Raw genomic sequence first — 21,100 nt, forward strand, 5'->3', positions numbered from 1 at the left:
TGACACCTTTTCTTCCACCGCCAAAATAGTAACTGTTAGCCGCCTTCTTGCTATTGCTGCCAGTCTGAATTGGCCTTTACATCAATTGGATGTTAATAATGCTTTCTTAAATGGTGATTTGTTGGAAGAAATCTATATGTCTCCTCCTTTTGGTCTTTGGCGATAGGGGGAACATTGTGTATCACCTTCACAAATCATTGTATGGCCTTAAACGAGCCTCTTGATAGTGCTTTTCTAAGTTCACAGAGGTTCTTGTTGCTGGTTTTTCACCATCCAAAGCCAATTATTCCTTGTTTATTCAAAAAGATGGTACATCTCTTACAATTTTATTGATTTACATGGATGATATTTTGATATCCGGAAACAACATTGAGTCCATCAAGGCTTTAAAATAGTTTTTTCATACTCATTTCTATATCAAAGACCTTGGTGATCTGAAATTTTTCTTAGGCATTAAAATAGCCCGTTCTAAGAAAGAGATTTACATTTTCCAATGCAAATATGCCTCGGAAATTATTAAAGACAATGGATACTTGGGTACTAAGCCAGTTGAATTTCCTATGAAAGAATACAGACTTTCAAATAAGGGAGAATTGCTCAAGGATCCTTATGCATATCAGCGTCTAGTTGGTCGATTGATTTACTTAACTATCATTAGACCTAACATCACATATTCAGTTCACATTCTCAGCCGATTTATGCATGAACCACGTCAACCTCACATGGCTGCTGCTCTTCAAGTTGTTTGTTATTTAAAATCAGCTCTTGATCGAGGTTTGCTGCTTCATTCACATAACCCATTAAATTTAAGGGCATTTTATGACTCTGATTGGGCAGGTTGTCCTATCACTCGTCATTTTACCACTGGTTATTGTGTATTCCTTGAAAATTTCTTAATCTCATGGAGACCAAGAGGTAAAAGACCTTTTCTTTATCAAATGCAGAAGCTGAATACAGAGCAATGACAGGAACATGTTGTGAGCTTGCTTAGCTATGATATTTATTAATAGATTTATATATGCATGTTTCAAGCCCTATTACTTTGCATTGTGATAATCAAGTTGCCTTACACATTGCAAAATATTCGTGTTTCATGAAAGAACTCGATGTATTAAAATGGAATGCCATTTTATTTGGGATAAAATTTTACAAAGTGAAATTGTTACTCAATATATGATTTCTTCACAACAATTAGCAAATGTGTTTACACAAGTTTTGAGCAAATAGAAGTTCAAACAGCTCATGTGCAAGTTATGAGTTATTGATATTCATTTTTCAACTTGAGGGGAAGTGTTTGAAATTATATTGACAATATATCTTGATATATTTAGAAAAACTGTATCTTGATATAATTAGAAAAGATATATTAGAATATACTGTATCAATTTACTTAATTAGCTATCATTCCTCGTTAGTTTCCGGATTTGTAAAAAAACTTTAAGGTATCCTATATATATAATATATAATGAACATAATCAATACATGCCTTCCGCTTGAATATTTTTTTTATAAAATAATCAGCACATGAGTTTACTTCCCTGAGCGAATGTAGAATATCAATCTCCCATGGTCCCCTCAACGTCTCCTTCAATATCCATGATGAGGGAACTGATTAAACTTATGAAAAAGAGATACACCATCGATCACGTATGAGATGGATGGCTACTTGCACATCTGGAGCGTATGGCCCTTGATTTCTGAGAGTTGACTATTATTATGCATGGAAGGCCGGAAAGAGTGTTCACGATGACTGTAATTAACCCGTGACTTTTGGGCTTAGAGAAAAGCAAAACATCAACCACGCAAAATGAGTGGGGATACCATGTCCTCCTCTAGATATGTGCGCACTGGTTTCCATTGTTTTGCCCTAATTACTCTAGCCAATTTCTCCATGCAAATAACAAACAAGTAGGGAGATACATAGAATCATGATAAATGTAATTCAATTAGTAAGATTTTGATTTGAAATTTGTTATTTAAAAATTATTAATTTAAATGTTATAAATTTCAAAACTATTATAAATTTAACTAGTTATTAACTCTAAAACCTCAAAGTATTTATTAAAATGCATATAAACTAATCCAAACTTTACATACATACATGCATATATATATATATATATATATAAAGAGACATCAAATCACCCTTGTGAAGGCCACGAGCAAAAGATGGCAGCTTGGAACCATTCCAGAGAAGAGTAAGAGAGGAAGGCTCTACACAAAACGTGATAAGCTGAACCGTAATATTAGGGAAACCAAAGTCTTCTAAGGTCGCCTGTAAAGAATCTCGATCTATTCTGTCACAAATCTTTTCCATGTCAATCTTTGCTACCAAAACACCAATTTCATTCCTTGACCTGTGCATATGGCGAATGACCTCCTGAACAATTAGGGCATTATCGTTCCTGGAACAAATTATATGCACGGATCAATTACTATTTTGAAAATCTAATTTCTGCAATATTTAGTAATGGAAATTTATACGTACACCCTGCTCTACGTGAAAAAGAAACTACATTTCTTGACCATTTGGATTTTGTGTTCCACGATACTTTACTTTATTACTTCATTTTAAAAAATGAAGACTTCTGTGTGTCACGCTGCATTCCATAAAATATATATTATGGTATAGAAACTTATTATAATTAATTATCATCATGATATGTCCAACAAGACTGCGAAGTATAAACTCTTCTGAACAATTAGAATACGAAGGTAGGTGAAAAGAGCTAGGAAGATCAGCTGCAATTTACTAAAGGGTAAAAGTCATTAAATTATTAATCACAAAATATTATACTTCAATTTTAAATCACCAAACAAATAGAAATTGAAGAACAGCCGAAGTTTAGGCATACATGTTGATGAGAATGACATCAAAGTAACGGAGATCCAAGCAATTAAAAAATAAAAAAAAAGTTTTCGTGGTCGGGGACCAAAACAAAGATGTGCTGTGATGGGGCCGAAAGAAATTCACCCTTTTATAGATAATCGTTCCAAAAAAAGGAAACAGAAAAATATGTATTCACAACCCCTTTTAAGAGTGACCATGTCAGCGATCTTAAAAATAAAATAAAATAAAATAAATAAACGTGTTTGAAGGTTTTTTCAGGTAGACGAGAGTCAAATAATTTAAATATTTTTACTTCTTTTTTGCTGTGTCTTGCCTCGACAAGTACCAGGTATTTTCTCATGAGTAGTCGGTCCGAATTTGGAATTCTATGCCTTGAAATCAAACAAAAATGAAATTCAGTCTTTCTACCCTTTCACGCTGTCACCTATAAATGTTCGATCCCGCCGGTAGAGCAAGGACATGTAGAAAATAAAAAATAATACAAAACAATCGAGTTCTTTATTGTACCCAAATTATCATTTTTTTCCCTCAGCTTCTTCATCAAGCCATGCAGCAGCGTTCAGCATCAACAGCCAAGAACTTATGTCGTAAAATCTTGAACCACCATAACCAAATCCAATCCCTTAAAAGACCACCCTGTGATGTTTTCATTAATCATCGGTGCATCGACACGAAGAGGACCATTTCTGGGTTGCTCTTTGATCATCTTTCTAGACTCAGGCTCCATCCATTTTTGGATAGCAAGAACATGAGACCTGGTGACAAACTATTTGACAACATTGATAGAGCTATCCATGAATGTAAGGTTGGGGTTGCTGTATTTTCTCCCCGTTATTGTGAGTCATACTTTTGTCTCCATGAACTGGCTTTATTAATGGAGACAAAGAAAAGAGTTATACCTATATTCTGTGATGTCAAACCGTCTCAGCTCCATGTCAAGGATAACGGGATTTGTCCTGGCGAAGAGCTGCGAAGGTTTACATATGCTCTCGAAGAGGCAAAGTACACCGTTGGACTTACATTTGACACACTTGAAGGGTATGTATACTATACCATTCTTGATTTGTAGCACAAAATGTTGAATGAAAGGTACTTCCATAGATAATTCATAATTTAAAACTAAAATACTCTACTACCATTATCATTTTGTTAGTTCATACCGCTAAATTATGTTTTGATGTTTGATTTATATGTGTGTGTGTGTGTGTGTGTGTCTAATACATAACTAATCTTGAGTTTTTCTTAACGCAGGAATTGGTCTCAATTCTTAACGACAGCAATGGATGCGGTTGTGCATAATTTGATCGAAGTGGATGCAGAAGAAACACACAAGCACCGTACATATTTCATGAAGAATTATTACTGACGAGAAATCAAGATGAAGCAAACATACGCATACAAAACCACATGCATCATGACTTAATCAATTAAAAAAGCATCAAATTCTTTTATTTGTTAATTTTTGTTAACGATCAATTCTTCATTCAGATTTTTTTTTCCCTGCAAATGTAAGAAATAAAAGATGCTACAAATAATTAAGAGGGAAACTAGATAGTTCAAAGTAAGTATCGAGCAATGTTGACTGTGCCATCATGTAATCAATGATGTCTTGTTTTTTAAGTTGCACGTATATTTTGTTCAAGAACCATACTTGTAATTTGTATGTTCATTAATTTCAAATATTTTTTTCCAGCAATAATTGAAAATGCAGATATGATTGATCATATGGATGAGTTTGTATTTGTACTCCATTTTTATTTTTTATTTTGATCTTGTGAATGAATTCTTTCCCCCCTCTCCCTAGCTACGAAATTGAAGATGTTATGCTGCGAAAATGACTTTCTCGATAATTATCTCTCCTTTAATGAAGAAATTAGAACGATTGTGTGATTATGAGTCATGATGGAAAAGGCCTGACTAAAAGAAAGATGGTGCACGCCAGTAGGTGCGTGCGTGCATTGAAAACCAAAAGCCTACTTAAAAAATAATCAACCAAGAGATAAGAGTGCAGAGAGAGCCACTTGAACTCAAATTTCCACGAAATTTTTGTGTAGTTGGCGGTGAGGTTCAAGAAAGCCATAAATTTTTGAAAACAAATCTGGGGTCTTTCAGAAACCCAAAAAAATTAATATGTAAGAATATTAATAGAAAAAATATTGAGCAGTGCTGAAATCACCTCTTAAATCAAGAGTTTAAAAGCAAGTTGATGTTTTTACATTGAAATAAAATATCAAAGTTTATTGAATGATTTTTTTTTTAATTTACTGGCATACAATTCCATATTGAATAAGAGAGTAATTTATAAATAAAAATAAATAATGTACGTGTAAAGAATTGTTTTTTGTTTTCTTTTTGTTAATTGTTAGAATGAGCTAGCCACCTTAATTAAACCTCTCTTTTGGGAATGTACCAATCGGTTAACAAATCATAATCAAAATTCAATGGAACTTGGATATATCTAAGAAAAACAGCCGAAATGGAATATACCTTGAATCTTTGACTTGTCATCATCTTCTCATTTATTAGCTTAGCTAGCTACAGACATAAATCTCCCCATACTAATATATTCTCCATGCATGACGACAATCAAGTTATCGTCTATGTTCTTTTCTGCGAAGGACATCGTACCTAAATCAAAATCTTTGTTAAATATAAGTGCATATATCCTTTGTATTGTTCAGTAACATATATATTTATAAACAACTCTCTATCTATATATGCATCGTTCTTGCGCTAAATTCTTATTTAAATTCTTATTTTGGTGGCTGTTTAGAGTTACAGAGCTAAGTGATCTAGGCTGTTTGGGTGGCTGGTAGAAGTGGGTGGTAGAGGGTGGTTTAACAAGTTTGGGAGGGTGACAATATCGGGTGGGATAGGGGTTGTGGTGGAAACCTTTGTAATCTGTTCAGAATTATCAAATGGAAACATATATTCATGAAAACGAACATAACGAGAAATATAAATACAGTGAGATGCAATGTCAAAACATCAATAACTAAGATGGGAGGAACTATATCCAAAGAACACATATGAAGAGGAACAAAAATCCAATTTATGATTATTATATGGACGCAGAAAAAAAAAACAGAGACACCCAAAAGTACGCAGAAAATGATAATCAAGAGACCAGTGAAATAAACAATCAAACGAAGAGCGATGGGCAAGAACAAGAGTAGGCATGCGATTTATAAGATAAACAGAGGTTTCAAAAGTATAATTCCAAAATCGAAAAGGTGCTTTACATTGCCCTAAAAATGTAAGACTTAATTCCATAATATGCCTATGACGACGCTCTACTGTACTATTTTATTCATGAGTGTGAGGAAAAATCAGACGATGATGAATACCAATAGTCTGAAAAAATGTGGATAATTTTCGATATTCACCGCCCCAATCAATTTGAATAGATTTTATTTTTAATGAAAATTGACATTCAATGAGAGTCTGAAATTGAAGAAAAACATAGTAAACATCAGACTTGGCAACGAGAGGATAATACCATATATATTTAGTATAAGCATCAACAAAGATAATAAAATAGCGATAGCCACCTAAAGAAAAAAGAGGAGCAGAGCCCCATACATCATTAAAAATTAATTCAAGCGGAGCAAAAGTTTTGTGACCCGTAGGTTCTAAAGACAAACGCGATGATTTTCCTAAAGGACAACTTTGACATTGAAAATTAAAATGTTTGTTGTTACAAATTATCTTATTTTTCAAGATTAACAATTGAAAAATACATGTAGTAGGATGACATAGTTGACGATGCTATAAATCGGCAGAGGCAAAAGTGCAAGGAGACCAATAGGCTTGAGGAACTGACATAAGGGAAGACTTGATCAGGGCATAGAGATCATCTTTATTCTAACCTAAGAGAAGGACTTCATGGGTGTTGAGATCCTTAACATAAAACACACAAGGGTGAAATTCAAAATAAACATTATTATGAAGATAAAATTTATGAACAGAGAGTAGAGGTTTCGTGATTGCAGGAACATGAAGAACATTAGATAAGGTGAAAAAATGATGTGGTGTATATATTTTTGTATGACCGAGATGAGATATAGGGAGGCCCTTACCATCACCAACATGCAAATTATCATTACCAAGATACGGTTCTAAAGTAGTCGAGGTGGCAAGATCAAGTGTGACGTGTTGATTGGCACCGGTATCTGGAAACCAATCAATAGAACCTATTGAGGAGAGATTGCGCTGCACCAGATTGGCAGTAGGCTATTGGCCATAACCTTACTGCTGGAATTGAGGACAGTGGAGAGCTGTATGGCTAAAATTTTGACACAGTTGACAGCATGGATTCTGCCCCCTATTGCGCTGCCATGAGCCCTGCCGACTGTCACCGAAGGAGGAGTTCTAGAAGCTGCGGTGATCAGGTCTGGGGCCAGCAAATCAATTGCCTCTGCTACTGGACTAGTTGGGACACCAGCCATCGTTGGAGCAGCCCCTGCTGCAGCCAGAATTGCCAAAGGTCTGGCGCTGCGCAACAAAGGCAGATGATGGAGTGCTGGGTGTGGGCAGCAGAGGAGCATGTATGGCAGCCAAAGATTTGTGAAGAACTTCATGTGTGAGGAGATGACTGTGAAGATCTGCATATGATAAAGGTTCGGCCTTGGTAATAAGACTTGTAACTAAGTCTTTAAACTCTCCCCGAAGACCATGAAACACATATAAATTAAAATCTTCAAGCGAAACTAGCCGACTAGCAGCAGCCAATTCATCAAATAAGGCATAAGCTTTTTGCATAAATTGAGTTACTGATTCATCACCCTGTCGAAGATCCTGAAGAGAGCCATGAAGTTGCATAATACAAGAGTTGGATGTGGAAGTAAGAGCTTGCTTAAGAGTGTACCAAGATGAAAAAGAGCTTTGACAGCCAACAACAAGATGCAAAACTTCCATAGATAGGGAGGAAAGAAGAGCACTCAAAATAAGTTGGCCCTATTGTTTCCAGCGAAGAAAGAGCAGATTTACCTAAAAAGAGATACCATGTCCGACAAGAACATGTGAAGATAGACATGTGTTGGAGCCATCAACAAAATCAAAAACTCCTTGACCTAGAAGATACAACAGCATCTACATACGCCAATATAAATAATTGGTGTTTGTTAATTTAAGAGAGATGACTTGATGAGTGTAAGAGAGGGAGATAATGCTTGCGGCAGCAGAGACAACAACTACATCAGACATGGGCTGCAAAAGGAGGCATTCACAAGCCATGACAAAGGAGAATTCAGGCGGTGAGGCAGCAAAGAAGAACAGAGGAGGCGCTGCAGGGAAAAAAGGTTGCATTGCTGGAGAAGAAGGCTGGATTGCTGGTATTGCAAAGGAAAAAGATGTGTGTGGCGGCTGTTCTACTGAAGAAAAGAGGTTGTGAGAAGGTTGTTGACTGTAAGAAAAGTAGGTTAATTATTTTTAGGGTTTTGTAGCTCTAATATTAAGTTGAGAATAATAGAATGTGTTAAATTGTGTCTTAGCCAATCTTTCTATTCATATATATACGGCAGAACATAACAATAACTATAAGGATTACAATATTAAAATAATTCTATATTAATTTTTTATTCTAACATATACAAGCTCTACATTGTATAATACTCATTTTGCTCTGAAGATGCTGCCTGTATAAAAGTACAGATGAACTGTTCAATTTCCATACAAAACAAGAAATGAAATTACACAGAAATCGATGTGCATATGCTATATGTTTTGACGGGAGCGCACAAGCTAATTACAAACATCTTAATGACATTGCAGTAGAACATCCGTACGGATTTTTTCCAGTCTTATAGGGAACTTTCTATGTGCTCGCTCCCCCCCTTTTTTTTTAATGATCACAGCTTGAAGGCAGCGGCCGTCAGAAGGATATCCATGGATGATCCAACCGACAATCACCGAAAGCTTAGCCACTTTGAAGAGGGGATTCCCAATGAGATAGTTCTGTGTGCTGTCATTTGACTTTAGTGACTGCACGAATATTATTAAATTGAACCTGTACATGCAATAAATTTTGGCTTCCATAGTGACATTACACGTTGTTTTTGGAAAATAATGCGTTGCCTGCTAGGAGACTTGATTTCCAGGGAAGAAAACAAGGAGATTGCCACTTCCTAATTATAGGAAATATACGCCTACTGTTTATCTTTGTATTTTAAAAAGGTTTAATTTTTTTTATTATAAATTAATATTTTTTATTGTTTTCAAATATTTTGATGTGATAATATTAAAAATAATTTTTTAAAATAAAAAAAATATTATTTTAATATATTTTTAAATAAAAAATATTTTAAAAACAACAAAAACCATACTTTTAAATATATTTTTAGATACATCTCTCCTAATAAGCTGTATTCATCAAAGAAAAATGTTTATTTAATAAGAAATTTTTGTTTTTAAGTTAATAGATAAATTTTGAAACCTCCTATTCTTCTTTTTATCTTATCTAACTTGTACAAAGTAATATATATATATATATATATATAAAGTAATAATTTATTTTTATATTGCATGTTATTGTGGTGTATAATAGTATTTATTGTGAGAATGATATGATGCTGATTAAGGGTGAGATGGTATTGGTTTTTTTTTGCTCAGAAAAAAGAAAATCACAATATCATTGATGTGAGAGGAGAATTCTTTGGTACGATATGTGAAACAGAAAGAGCAATTTCCTCATTCAAATTCTTTCACAATACTGGAAAAGGGTCTTATTATCCCAGGCGTAAGGTATGCTATTTCCATCTATATTAACGTGTCGATGGTGATATTGATGTGACTGTATCTATAATTATATATTAAATTATAAGTTTTTTTTTTTAAATTGTTTGACTATTATACTTTTGATATAATATTACCATTATAATATATCTCCAATACTAATATCTAAATCCTACTTCATTTTTAATTGATAAAAAATCAACATTGGAGAAATTCTTTTAAAAAATTATTAAAACATAAAAAACAGGTTAATCATTTATTATTCTATTTATTAACCACATATAACTCTAAAAAACATAAAATAAGAATTTTTTATTTCACTCTTACTTCATAGAATATATTATTAGCACTTTTTTTTTTTTGCTTATGAAAACTCTAATATTGCTTAAAAAGAAACCTGAAAAAATAAAAATAAAATATTAAATCAAAAAATAATAAAACTATATTAATGTTAATCAAATTATTAAATTGAATCTCTTTTTTATAGGAAATTTGTTAGTTTCTTATATACCTTTTATTCATTTGAAGAAACTTATCTACAAAATTTCTACTGAGTTGGAATTAAAAACATCAATTAAAAAATTTATGATTTATTTACATCTTTGAAATAAATCTTACATATTTTAGCTTTTAATTTATTTTGTTAAGAAATAATTTTTGGAAAAGAATAAAATAAAAAAGTCCAAATGAAAGAAAAAATATATTTTGCAACGGATTTTTTTCATTTGAAATTCTCAGCACCAGCATAATATATTTAGATTACTGAAATTCTTGTTGTGCTCTCATATTATTACATTTCAAACTAAAAGAATCAGTAAAACACTTAATCCAAAACATAGATCACTGTTTATTAAACAGTAAAATTATGTTTTTGTTATTCTCAAAAAAAAAAAAACTTATACAGCTTATAATTAGGGTGTAATTATCTTTTTAAGAGGATTCTTTTAGCAGTATAAAATTGCTTGAGGAAAAATTAGCCTATATATTTTTTTTTACTATAATGAAATGATTTTATTATCCTTTTATATATATTACACTGATACCCTTAAAAGTAAAAAAAAAAAACATTAAACTTGTACAAAGGAGCTTTCATATCTTTTCATTTTCTTGGAACAGTGAAGTGGTAAAATTTTCCTTGAAATAAAATAAAAATCTAAGGTTGGTTCCAACAATATTTTTATTTTTTTATTATCAGTTGTTTTTTTATTACTCTTAGGTTCACTTAAAAGTTGCTTGGTATTTTTGAAAAATTAAATATTATTAAAAAACAATTATTGATCTATATATTATATATAATTGACACTCATGTTTTTAAGGTGACGTGTGTGGAATCGTTAGGTTACTAAACACTATTATCTCTAACATTGGGAGCAACTCATCCCCTTCATGATAGTAGGGCACATGTGTTCACGGTAGAGGTGCTATTGCGCTTCTATGTTCTTTTTTTTCCTTCTAGTCTAAAAATTTAGTACACCAGCCTTTTTAAAAATCAATTATGTTATTTAGCTTGTATTTTTATTAATTATAACATTTATTTTTTTTATTACTATTTATTTTTCTTTAAAACTTTTTGAAGTTTTTTCTAATTCCATCCCTAGATATTTTTTTTATTTTTAGTTTTTATATCCAATTTGGTCATTATTCTTTTAATTTCTTTTTGTGTATGTGTTTTATCATTTTCTTGATTTATTTTGTTTTTAAATTTCATCTCTAATCAATTTATTTCATTTAATTTTTTATTCATTTTTGGTCCTCATTTTTTTTATTGTTATTTTTATCATTTTTTTAATTTATTTTACTTTTCAATTTAGTCCTTAATTATTTTTTTCATTTAGTTTTTATATAAGATTTGATTTTATTATTTTGATTGCTATTTATTTTGTTTAATTTTTTTTTATGATTGGAGATTGTATTTCATAATTTTTCACCTTTGCCTTTTTACAAAGTCATTTTGGTTTCATAATCGGGTCATTGATTTCAAATATTCACCTGTTTTATGTTTGGTTTTATATATATATATATATATATATATATATATATTTATTTTATTAGTTAACATTGGGTTATTAGGAGCTTCATTATTTGTTTAATTTTTTTTAAGAGTTTATCCCAATCTCATATATCGGCACAGGTTAATTGAGTTAACCCGAGTTAACTTAAAGTTTTTTTTCCTCAATGTTATTTCTATAAAATTAGTTTTTTTTTTAATTTTATATTTTAACATTAAAGCATTTGCTCTTGTTCTTTGTGATTTTTCAACTTGTCTTTTCATAGGGTTTTTCCAAGTGCGAGTTAGTGAAGTTAACTTTGATTAATTCAAGTTTTTTATCTAATGTTTTTTATCTAACTTAGATTTTTTTACTAAGTTATTTTTTTAAAATTTATTTTTTTATCTTAATTTCATATTTTGACTGACAAATTAATCAAGTTAACTTATGTTAACTAAAATTTTTTTCTTTAACATTGCCTTTTTTGAAACATGTTTTTCATTTTTATTTCTCAGTGTTGTTTCTATAAATTAGTTTTTTTTTTAGTTTTATATTTTAACATTAAAGTATTTGCTCTTGTTCTTTGTGATTTTTCCACTTGTCTTTTCATAGGGTTTTTTCAAGTGCAAGTTAGTGAAGTTAACTTTGATTAATTCAAGCTTTTTATCTAATGTTTTTGATCTAACTTAGGTTTTTTTACTAGGTTATTTTTTAAAAATTTATTTTTTTTATCTTAATTTCATATTGTGACTGACAAGTTAATCAAGTTAATTCGTGTTAACTAAAAATTTTTTCTTTAACATTGTCTTTTTTGAAACATGTTTTTCATTTTTATTATTTTACTTTAGATTTAAATTATGAGGTCTTGAATTTTATAATTTTTTTATTTTTTATTTTAAATTATTTTAATATGATATCCTTGATTACTCGTTAGTCAAATTAACCAAAATTAATTTAGATTATTATTGTCTAAATATTTTTTTATATTATTAAACCCATAACACTTATCTAGTCTTCTTTAAAAGTAGTCAATTGTTTAAAAGATTGGTGTAACAATTGGAATTAAGAAGTGAAATTTGACCTAGTGGTGTAATTTCTTCCTCCTTTTAATATACTATACCACACTGAGACTTTATGGATGGACCCAGAGATGCAATTTGTTCGTTGATGCTATATTACGAAAGTACGCAATTTATGTTTCGTACTTGACTACAGTCCTGTTCTTTTTTCTAATGACTTTGTATTATATTTCGGTTTATTAGGTTTTAAATTATAATCGTTGAAAAGAAAATATTCCTATGTAAAAGTGACTTTAATGATATATTTTGATACTCACAGCCATGCTTCATTATAATTTTTTTTTTGTGAAGAAACTTCAATTTAGTGTAAAACTGATATACTCATTCCTAATTACTTCTCAAATTTATAAATTTTATAGATTTGGAATTCAATTGAGAATGAGTACATAAATTTAGGATTAAACTGAGGTTTCCTCAAGAAAAAGCTATACTATACATCATTTCTTTGAACTTTCTTTCGTTTTCACAGATCCTTTAGACTTCTTAAAAAGGAACTGAACGCATGCTTTATATCTTATTCTTACATTTATCTTCTTTCAATAATTCCAACGAGAGTATAGTGACAGTTAGGGTTTTGACTGTGATGATGCCAAATAGCGAAAGGGAAAGCTGGACAGGAAAGTATAGCCAAACCCGATGAGTCAACATTTAGAAACCGTGTCTGGCTTGGTGAAGGAAGGACGAAATTGGATGGTAATATAGCGTAAAAGAGCAATAATCAAGTTTGTTCTTATATCCCATGCTTGATGGGTGACAATAAGCTCATGAAAATTCTTCATTTTATTGGTTTCGAAATAGAGTAATGCTAAGCTAGAGTTAGAAAAGGAAAAACTAAAATTTACTGCTCAAAAGCAATATTTTTCTCCTATAAAACTAGGGTTTTTAGTCTTCTAAATTTATACTAGTTTGAAAAATACATTTTGAAGGGTTTTCATAGTTTTTCAATGCAAGATTATATAAAACTAGGGTTTTCATAGTTTTTCAATGCAAGATTTTCTCTCTCTTTTTTTTTCCAAATAAAATAAACGAATAATACAACTTTTCGATCCCTTCTATAATAATGTAAAATATTGAAATTATTATTTTCATATCTTCATATTTATTTAGTATCATAAATTTAATTTTTATGATTACACACTAATTCTTAAGTATTTAAAATAATAACTTCCATAATATCTTTTAGCATCTTTTGTGAATCCTACAATCCCTATATGTATTACAACCTAAATTTATCAATTATGATCATACGTTAAATTAATATTATTAGTTTCTTGGAATCTATATATTGTCATGTGAGAAGGTAGTTCTTTATCATTTTATTAATTTTAGGAATTGAATTTAAATAGATTATAGATCACTTGCAATATTGAGACTTAAAGGAGGTGGGATTCAATTTGTCACAAATGGAAAATTTTATAAGCAGCCAGCTAGTAGCATCACGCCAATTTTGTTTAGGTACTGAAGTGGAAACATTACAAACTAAGGGGGCACAATTGTTTATTTTCTATCTACCAAGACAAAACAAAATTGTCCCTGCACAATATCTCGGTATAGGTGAAAGCAAATCTATCTAAGAGATGCTCGTGTCTCCTCACCGACAGGCATCCTCATACGTGCTTGAAGGGCAGTTCTGTGCATGAATCACCCATCTAAATTTGCCCATTTCTTGATCTTAATTAGCTACTTTCTTGTTTCAACACTCCCATGATCATCACTTGCTTGAAAAATATGAAAATGGGATCTAAATTTAGCTTTCTTTTTGTTAATGTTGTTCTTGTTGTGGCAAGCATAAACAAGGGGGTTAACTGTATGAATGTCAGCAGCAGCAATGCCGATCTTGATGACTACACACAGTTCCTTCTCGCCAATGGTGTGGCTCGAACACCACCAATGGGGTACTGTTGTGTACAAAATTCAACTTCCCAGGAAAAAGAAGTGATTTTTTTTTTGGGCAGTTGAGAAAAGAAAATGTCATTCTAGTCAAAGTTTGATTGAACTACATATGTTTTATTTTGTGCAGATGGAATAGCAGGAATCATTTTCAATGCAATATAGATGAGAGGACTATTAAGACTACTGGTACGTATCAATCTTCAATGCTAGCTAGCATCGCTTTCTCCTTCAACATGGTGGAATATCACGACCATGCATGTGCTAAGTTTTCTCCTTGAGAATTGTTCAAACAATGATCTTTTGAATGATCAGATATTCAATAGTTCATGTTATAATATCAGTGTAGATATTGGAGATCTGTGACCACCAGGTACTAGTGCTAGTATTTTGATTTTAAATTATTTAAAAGGACTGTCTAATTTTAACGAAAGCTCATTTGAAATCTCTTGCAGGCTTTCCGTTTTCAAATTGACTTTGAATGTCTTTATTGACATTATTAGTTTTGAAATTGAAGTTTCAGTGGATTAATTTAACAGGGTTTTTTTTTTTGTGAATACCGCACTGATTCAATGCCCTTTGCCCGTCTTGTACTGAACCAGAAATGCTCGAGGAATTTGCTTGTTGTGTTCTTTGCAAATAATTTTAATGAACAAGTCATAACTTTTGGGATTTGTTTGAATTAGACCAATCAAGGTCTATCAACATCCACTGAAAAATCAAATGAGAGAGAATGAGAGTCTAGATTATGATCAAGTCGTATTTTAAAATTAGTCTTGCAAACTTTTGTTGTTGATGTGAAACAAAGAAAATTACGTGTGAGAGTATTCGTCGTTTTAGTATAGACTAAATCATATTATGGATGCAAGAGATTCAAAATCCAAGTCCTCTTGAAAGAAATTCTTTTTTTTTTTAAAAAAAAAAATTGACTTATGGTGATTATTGTTTGGTTTCTAAAAAAAAAAAAAAATTTGACTTATGGTGATTATTGTTTGGTTTCTGGGTAACAGCTGATGCTCTTGTTTCAACTGGTTTGGCGGCACTTGGATACAAATATGTTAACATTGGTATGTGACATAATTGCTTGCTTCCTTTAGACCTTTTTTGTGTGGATAAATTTTTTAAGATTTTGGTGCTGTCACTATCAATAGCATGGCACGCATTTACCAAGTGTTTCTGATAAGGCAGATGATTGTTGGGGAGAAGAGAAAAGAGACTGGAAGGGGAGTCTAAGGGCAAAAGCTTCTACCTTTCCTTCTGGTATCAAGGCTCTAGCAGATTATGTTCATTCAAAAGGCTTAAAACTTGGCATATATTCTGATGCAGGGTAGACCACTTTTAATTAAACAGCTATTTGATGGCTAGGACCTATGGTAAAAATTCTAAATGATATTAAGAGACTTCAACTTTTCCTTTTGGTCTCCTCAGTTACAGAACCTGCAGCAAGAAAATGCCAGGTTCTCTTGGACATGAAGAGCAAGATGCAAAAACTTTTGCTGAATGGGTTGGTGTCGAAATCTGTTAGGGCTTGATTGACATGACTCACATTTGTTTAGATGTAGCTGGAAAAAGCTGAAAAATTAACTAACTGCATGTCCATTTTGTCGCAGGGAGTTGATTACTTGAAGTATGATAATTGCTACCATGACGGATCCAAACCTCAGGAGAGGTAACCATAAATTTTGTGTAACTTCATTCACTTGTGTCAGATGAAATTCCTTATCCTCTGGTGACAGGTATGCTAGGATGAGTTATGCATTGAGGAATGTTGGGCGGCCGATTCTTTACTCATTATGTGAATGGTAAGTTGCGTGATTATGCATGAATTCCTTTTTGGCATGTTCTGTCTGTGTGTTTATCTAGCACAGTTTCAATGAAGCAGCACAGAAATTTATTTAATGGTTGATGTTTTTTGACAAAACTTTTACAAAGTAACAATCTCACAGGGGACAAGAGAATCCAGCGAAATGGGCTGGTTTGTATGGCAATGCTTGGAGAACTACAGGGGATATTAAAGACACATGGGAAAGGTCCTGGTTTTTTATTCCTTTCTCCTTCTGGCTTTTGATCTTCATTCGATGCTATAATCTAGCCAATAAATTGATTTTGCATACATGATTGTTTCAGTGTGATATCAATCGCAGATGAAAACAACATTTGGGGTAGATATGCCGGACCTGGCAGATGGAATGGTAAACTGCAACTGCTGTGCTAGCTTCTGCTTTGAATATTACCATCTTGTGTGAAACTATGCAGCTCTTGTGCAACAAAATGTTAAAATAGACAATTTCTTTGCTGCAAAATTTACTTATGTTTGCCATATTTTATAATCCTCATAGATCCTGACATGTTAGAAGTAGGCAACGGAGGGATGAACTTAGAGGAGTACCGCTCTCATTTTAGTATTTGGGCTCTAATGAAAGTGCGTCTCTGAATCTTAAACCTTTCTCATGTCCGTTACTGCAACTTGTCATAATCCACAGCCTTGTTCTGATAGGCTCCTCTACTCATTGGATGTGACATCCAATCTGCAAGCCATGAAACTATTCGAATCCTGGGAAACAAGGAAGTTATAGATGTTAATCAGGATCCATTGGGAGTTCAAGGCAGGAAAATAAGAGCAAAAGCTGGCCTAGAGGTGTGTTCTGAACACCGTTTTCCCCTTTACTATCAGAGTATTAATAACACTAAATATTTGATGCAGATTTGGGCAGGGTTGTTGTCGGGGAAGAGAGTTGCAGTAGTGCTATGGAATAGAAGTGGATCTCGGGCCCCTATAACCGTGGGATGGAGGGAAATTGGATTTTCTCCATATAACCCTGTCATTGTCAGAGACCTGTGGGCGGTATACTAAACATTTCATTTTACTTCAAGCTAATTGTAAGCACGTTTTCATTCCTTTGCCCGCTGAAAAAAGGCTCTTGGATTCAGCAATCAGATGATGAGGAATGAAATTGTTGTTTTATAGATAACAGAACGAATGCAGTTTCTATATTTAAACATATCATTTTCGTCTTTGCATCGCAGCACTCATTTATTTCAATGAGAAAACGTCATGGATTGACTGCATATGTTGCTTCCCATGCCTGCAAGATGTATATCCTGACACCATCCTAGAGGAAGATGGAAGCGATGTTCAGTCTGCAAGCCAGGAAGCCCTTAGAATCCTTGGAAACAAGAAAGATCAAGATCCGTTGGGAGTTATTACCAGAAAAGAAGAACAGAAGGTATTGTTTTCAGACAGTAAGAGATAAGTTGAAAGATATGCTAATATATTTTGTTTGTGATATGTAACTTATAAAATTAAGCTGAAACTAAATTTGAAAAAGAAAGAGAATAAAAAGTTGAAAGTAATTGCTGTCTTCAAATCTCCCTACAACAGAAATGCCTGCCTCGGAAAGGTTTGATTTGCAAGTCCATCTTTCCAACAGAACTTTGAACAGACTTTAGTTAGACAGAGCATCTTGACTTGAAAACAAACCATGTTATGTTGAAAACCTGGACTTGCCTAGCCTTGGTTCATTGGTTGATTTGTGGAGAGATAGGTTGAATTTTGTTTTCAATCTCATTTTTTAATATTGATTTTTTTTATTTGATTGTTTAAATTTTTTAATGACAATGGTTATGGTTTTAGTTGATTCAATTTTTTTTAATCGATTATTGTTTTAATCATTGTTTTGTTTTAAAAAAAAAATCACCTTTCAATATGGCTTTTACTGAGTTGTTTCCTCATAGGACAAGAGTCATGAGATTAGGAGAGTCATGAGATTAGGAAGTATGAGATTAGGAAGTAAGTGAACTTAGTTCACTCGTGTTTTTTTAATGAATTTTTTCATTATAATTTCAATATTTATAGAAAAAAAAAACTAAAAAGAAAGGATTGAACCTTTTTTCACAAAACACTTGTTTATGTTTTTATTTTTTTATTTTATTTTTTTCAATTAATATTTTTTAATTTATTATTTAATATTAAATTTATTTTTTATTGGGTTGTTCCACACTAATATAGTAGATTGACTTATATTATTTTTTTATTTTATTTTTTAAATTAATTTGTTTTTTTAAGCTCGTCTTGAATTTTTTTTTTACTTAAATTAGATTTTTACTCATTTTTTAGATTGTTTTTGAATTTGTTAAATGAATGGGGTCACATATAATCAATTCTGCATCTACTCTACATGGTTTAAAATTTGTTTAGTCGGAAAAAAGAATATTAGCAACATTAAGATATATTTTTAATTTTTTTAAATCACCTTTTAATATGGCTTTTACTGAGTTGTTTCCTCATGGGACATGAGTCATGAGATTAGCAAGTAAACTTAGTTAACTTGTGTTTAATGAATTTATTCATCATAATTTCAATATTTATAGAAAAAAAAAAGTAAAAAGAGAGGATCAACCTTTCTTTCTCACAAAACACTTGTTTATCATAATAATACTTTGTTTTTATTTTTTTATTTGATTTTTTTCAATTAATATTTTTCAATTTATTTTTTATTGGATTGTTCCACACACTCATGACACAGACACAGGTAATAAATTGATTTATATTATTTTTTTATTTTATTTTTTAAATTAATTTATTATTTTAAGCTCGTCTTGAAATTTTTTTCTAGTCAAATTAGATTTTTACTCATTTTTTAGATTGTTTTTGAATTTGTTAAATGAATGGGGTCACATATATGCATCTACTAGTCGGAAAAAAAATATTAGCAACATTAAGATATATTTTTAAGGTCAATGTTTTTTAATCTTACCTCCGGCATGACTTAGGTGATTGAGCTATTTAAAACTAAAGCAGGTAGATTTTGAAAGTCCTATATTATTACTCTATATTTTATATGATAGAACAACTGAAAATGAAAATATGATCATGTAGTTCTACCTAATAGATGACGAGTTAGAATCAAGAAACAAGTTTTGGTTCTATTAGACCATGACTGATCCCAAAATGCTAATCACGCAGACCCCTCAGAACATGTAAAAGTTAATCTGTTATGTGAATGTGATTATGTTTGCATGCCACACCGCCTGGCAGAATTGTCAAAGACACCGACTAGCAACTGTAGCCCAATTTTGAGGATAAGGCCTGGAGCCGTGGACCACTTCCTTTTGTCCTTTCGGATATAGCAAATCCTGCCAAACTTACGGATGATGAACGCGAATACTAGCTGAATCTCATTTTCTTTTTTAGCTTTAGGCTGAGGAAATTCCTGAGGTCTAAATTAGCTCAGCACCTTGGCCCATGATAACCCTTTTTGCCCTTTTCCTGTTAGGTTTGATATGTCACTTTCAGCTGAAAGTCTGCTGTAACAAATCCTAAAATGGAACTGAACCTGATGAGTTCTTTCTTTAAATAAATGGTGATTGATAATTTTAACACGAACCTGATGAGTTCTCTTAAATAAATGGTGATTGATAATTTTAACAACCAACCAAGAAGAGAAGGTCATCTAGCATTGATCTGCTTCACAAGTCAGCTCAATGGCCTAAAGTTTGGCGTTGCTTTTGCTCCTACGGATAAAACTTCGCATGAAAACAAGAGACATCGATCTTTGTATTCTACTGAGAAAATGAAAGATGACATTTTCCTGACCATTTTAAAAAATTTGAATTAGAACACATTTCTAGGGGCCACAGGCCAATGCGCCATGTTTCTTCTTGGATGTAAAGCACAGCAAAGCAGCTACCATACAACCTTGATCTAGTCAATTGCCAACATCACACCATATCTTCTATTCTGTGTCTATCCTTTTCTTTTTTGAGATGGAAATCCATTAAGAAAACGTTGAGATTTCTACAATAAAATAACTCCAAGAGAGTACGTTGGCAAGTTTTTATGGACAGCTTTTATGCTAATAACAAAAGCAAGACAGACATATTTGTCAGAGTGGATCCCTGTCTTTGAAGTTCTGAATAGTGCTGATACCCATTCTTGATGCAGGGATCCCCTTGGAAACATTGTTCTACAATCGGACCATAAGAATATATTGACTTTTGCAGTTCTAAACTGACAGACAGATCAAGGCAGCAGGGGGTTCTAAATCTGAACCGATCCAGCTATTAATTATGACCACATTCCTAGTTGAAGACGAAAGGGCTTGCATCAGAAACAGCCATATCTAAGCCTTTCAATTAGTTCATAAGATGTCATCATTCATGTTCAGTACTGGGCCTAACAAAAATTGAAGCTGGCAACAGTCCAAATCACTCTCATTTACGCAAATAATATCCAACTGGATGGATGTCACTTGTGCTCAAATCAGTCGCTATGTCAGCCATTTCTGCATTTTGGACAACTTTGTGTAACAATCTACACCAGTCCAAGGCCAATTATATGCGGATGGTGTTGGGAGGAATGCATTGGAATCTCAGAGAGAGAGAGAGTTCAATATTTCAAAGATGTAGAGTTTTTTGTCTAGTGAAGTAGCTTGGTATGAATTAGCGGGTTCATTTTGAGTGAATTGCAATATCATTTGGTCTCAAGAAAGCAAAAACAACTCATCAGAAGGTCATAAACTTAATTTTCAACGACATGATCGAACATTTTATGGAGGTCT

The 21,100-nt window shown here is 32.1% G+C and overlaps 2 protein-coding genes across 2 annotated transcripts; both read left to right on the forward strand.

Annotated features, from left to right (window-relative positions):
• The first annotated feature begins 3,265 nt into the window (after positions 1-3,265).
• Positions 3,266-4,243, forward strand: LOC105128083 (uncharacterized). Its single transcript, XM_011029601.1, has 2 exons — positions 3,266-3,889; positions 4,103-4,243. The coding sequence occupies exons 1-2, from the start codon at positions 3,399-3,401 to the stop codon at positions 4,215-4,217; spliced, it is 606 nt and encodes a 201-aa protein (XP_011027903.1). The 5' UTR covers positions 3,266-3,398; the 3' UTR covers positions 4,218-4,243.
• A 9,957-nt stretch (positions 4,244-14,200) lies between these two features.
• LOC105128085 (alpha-galactosidase-like) lies at positions 14,201-17,954 on the forward strand. Its single transcript, XM_011029602.1, has 13 exons — positions 14,201-14,545; positions 14,671-14,729; positions 15,551-15,607; positions 15,729-15,867; positions 15,969-16,044; positions 16,151-16,209; positions 16,277-16,342; positions 16,487-16,570; positions 16,668-16,732; positions 16,880-16,962; positions 17,038-17,178; positions 17,245-17,385; positions 17,568-17,954. The coding sequence occupies exons 1-13, from the start codon at positions 14,355-14,357 to the stop codon at positions 17,655-17,657; spliced, it is 1,251 nt and encodes a 416-aa protein (XP_011027904.1). The 5' UTR covers positions 14,201-14,354; the 3' UTR covers positions 17,658-17,954.
• The last annotated feature ends 3,146 nt before the right edge of the window (positions 17,955-21,100 follow it).

The sequence above is a fragment of the Populus euphratica genome, unplaced genomic scaffold (genome assembly GCF_000495115.2).
Source record: "Populus euphratica unplaced genomic scaffold, PopEup_1.0 scaffold15.1, whole genome shotgun sequence".
Classification (NCBI taxonomy): domain Eukaryota; kingdom Viridiplantae; phylum Streptophyta; class Magnoliopsida; order Malpighiales; family Salicaceae; genus Populus; species Populus euphratica.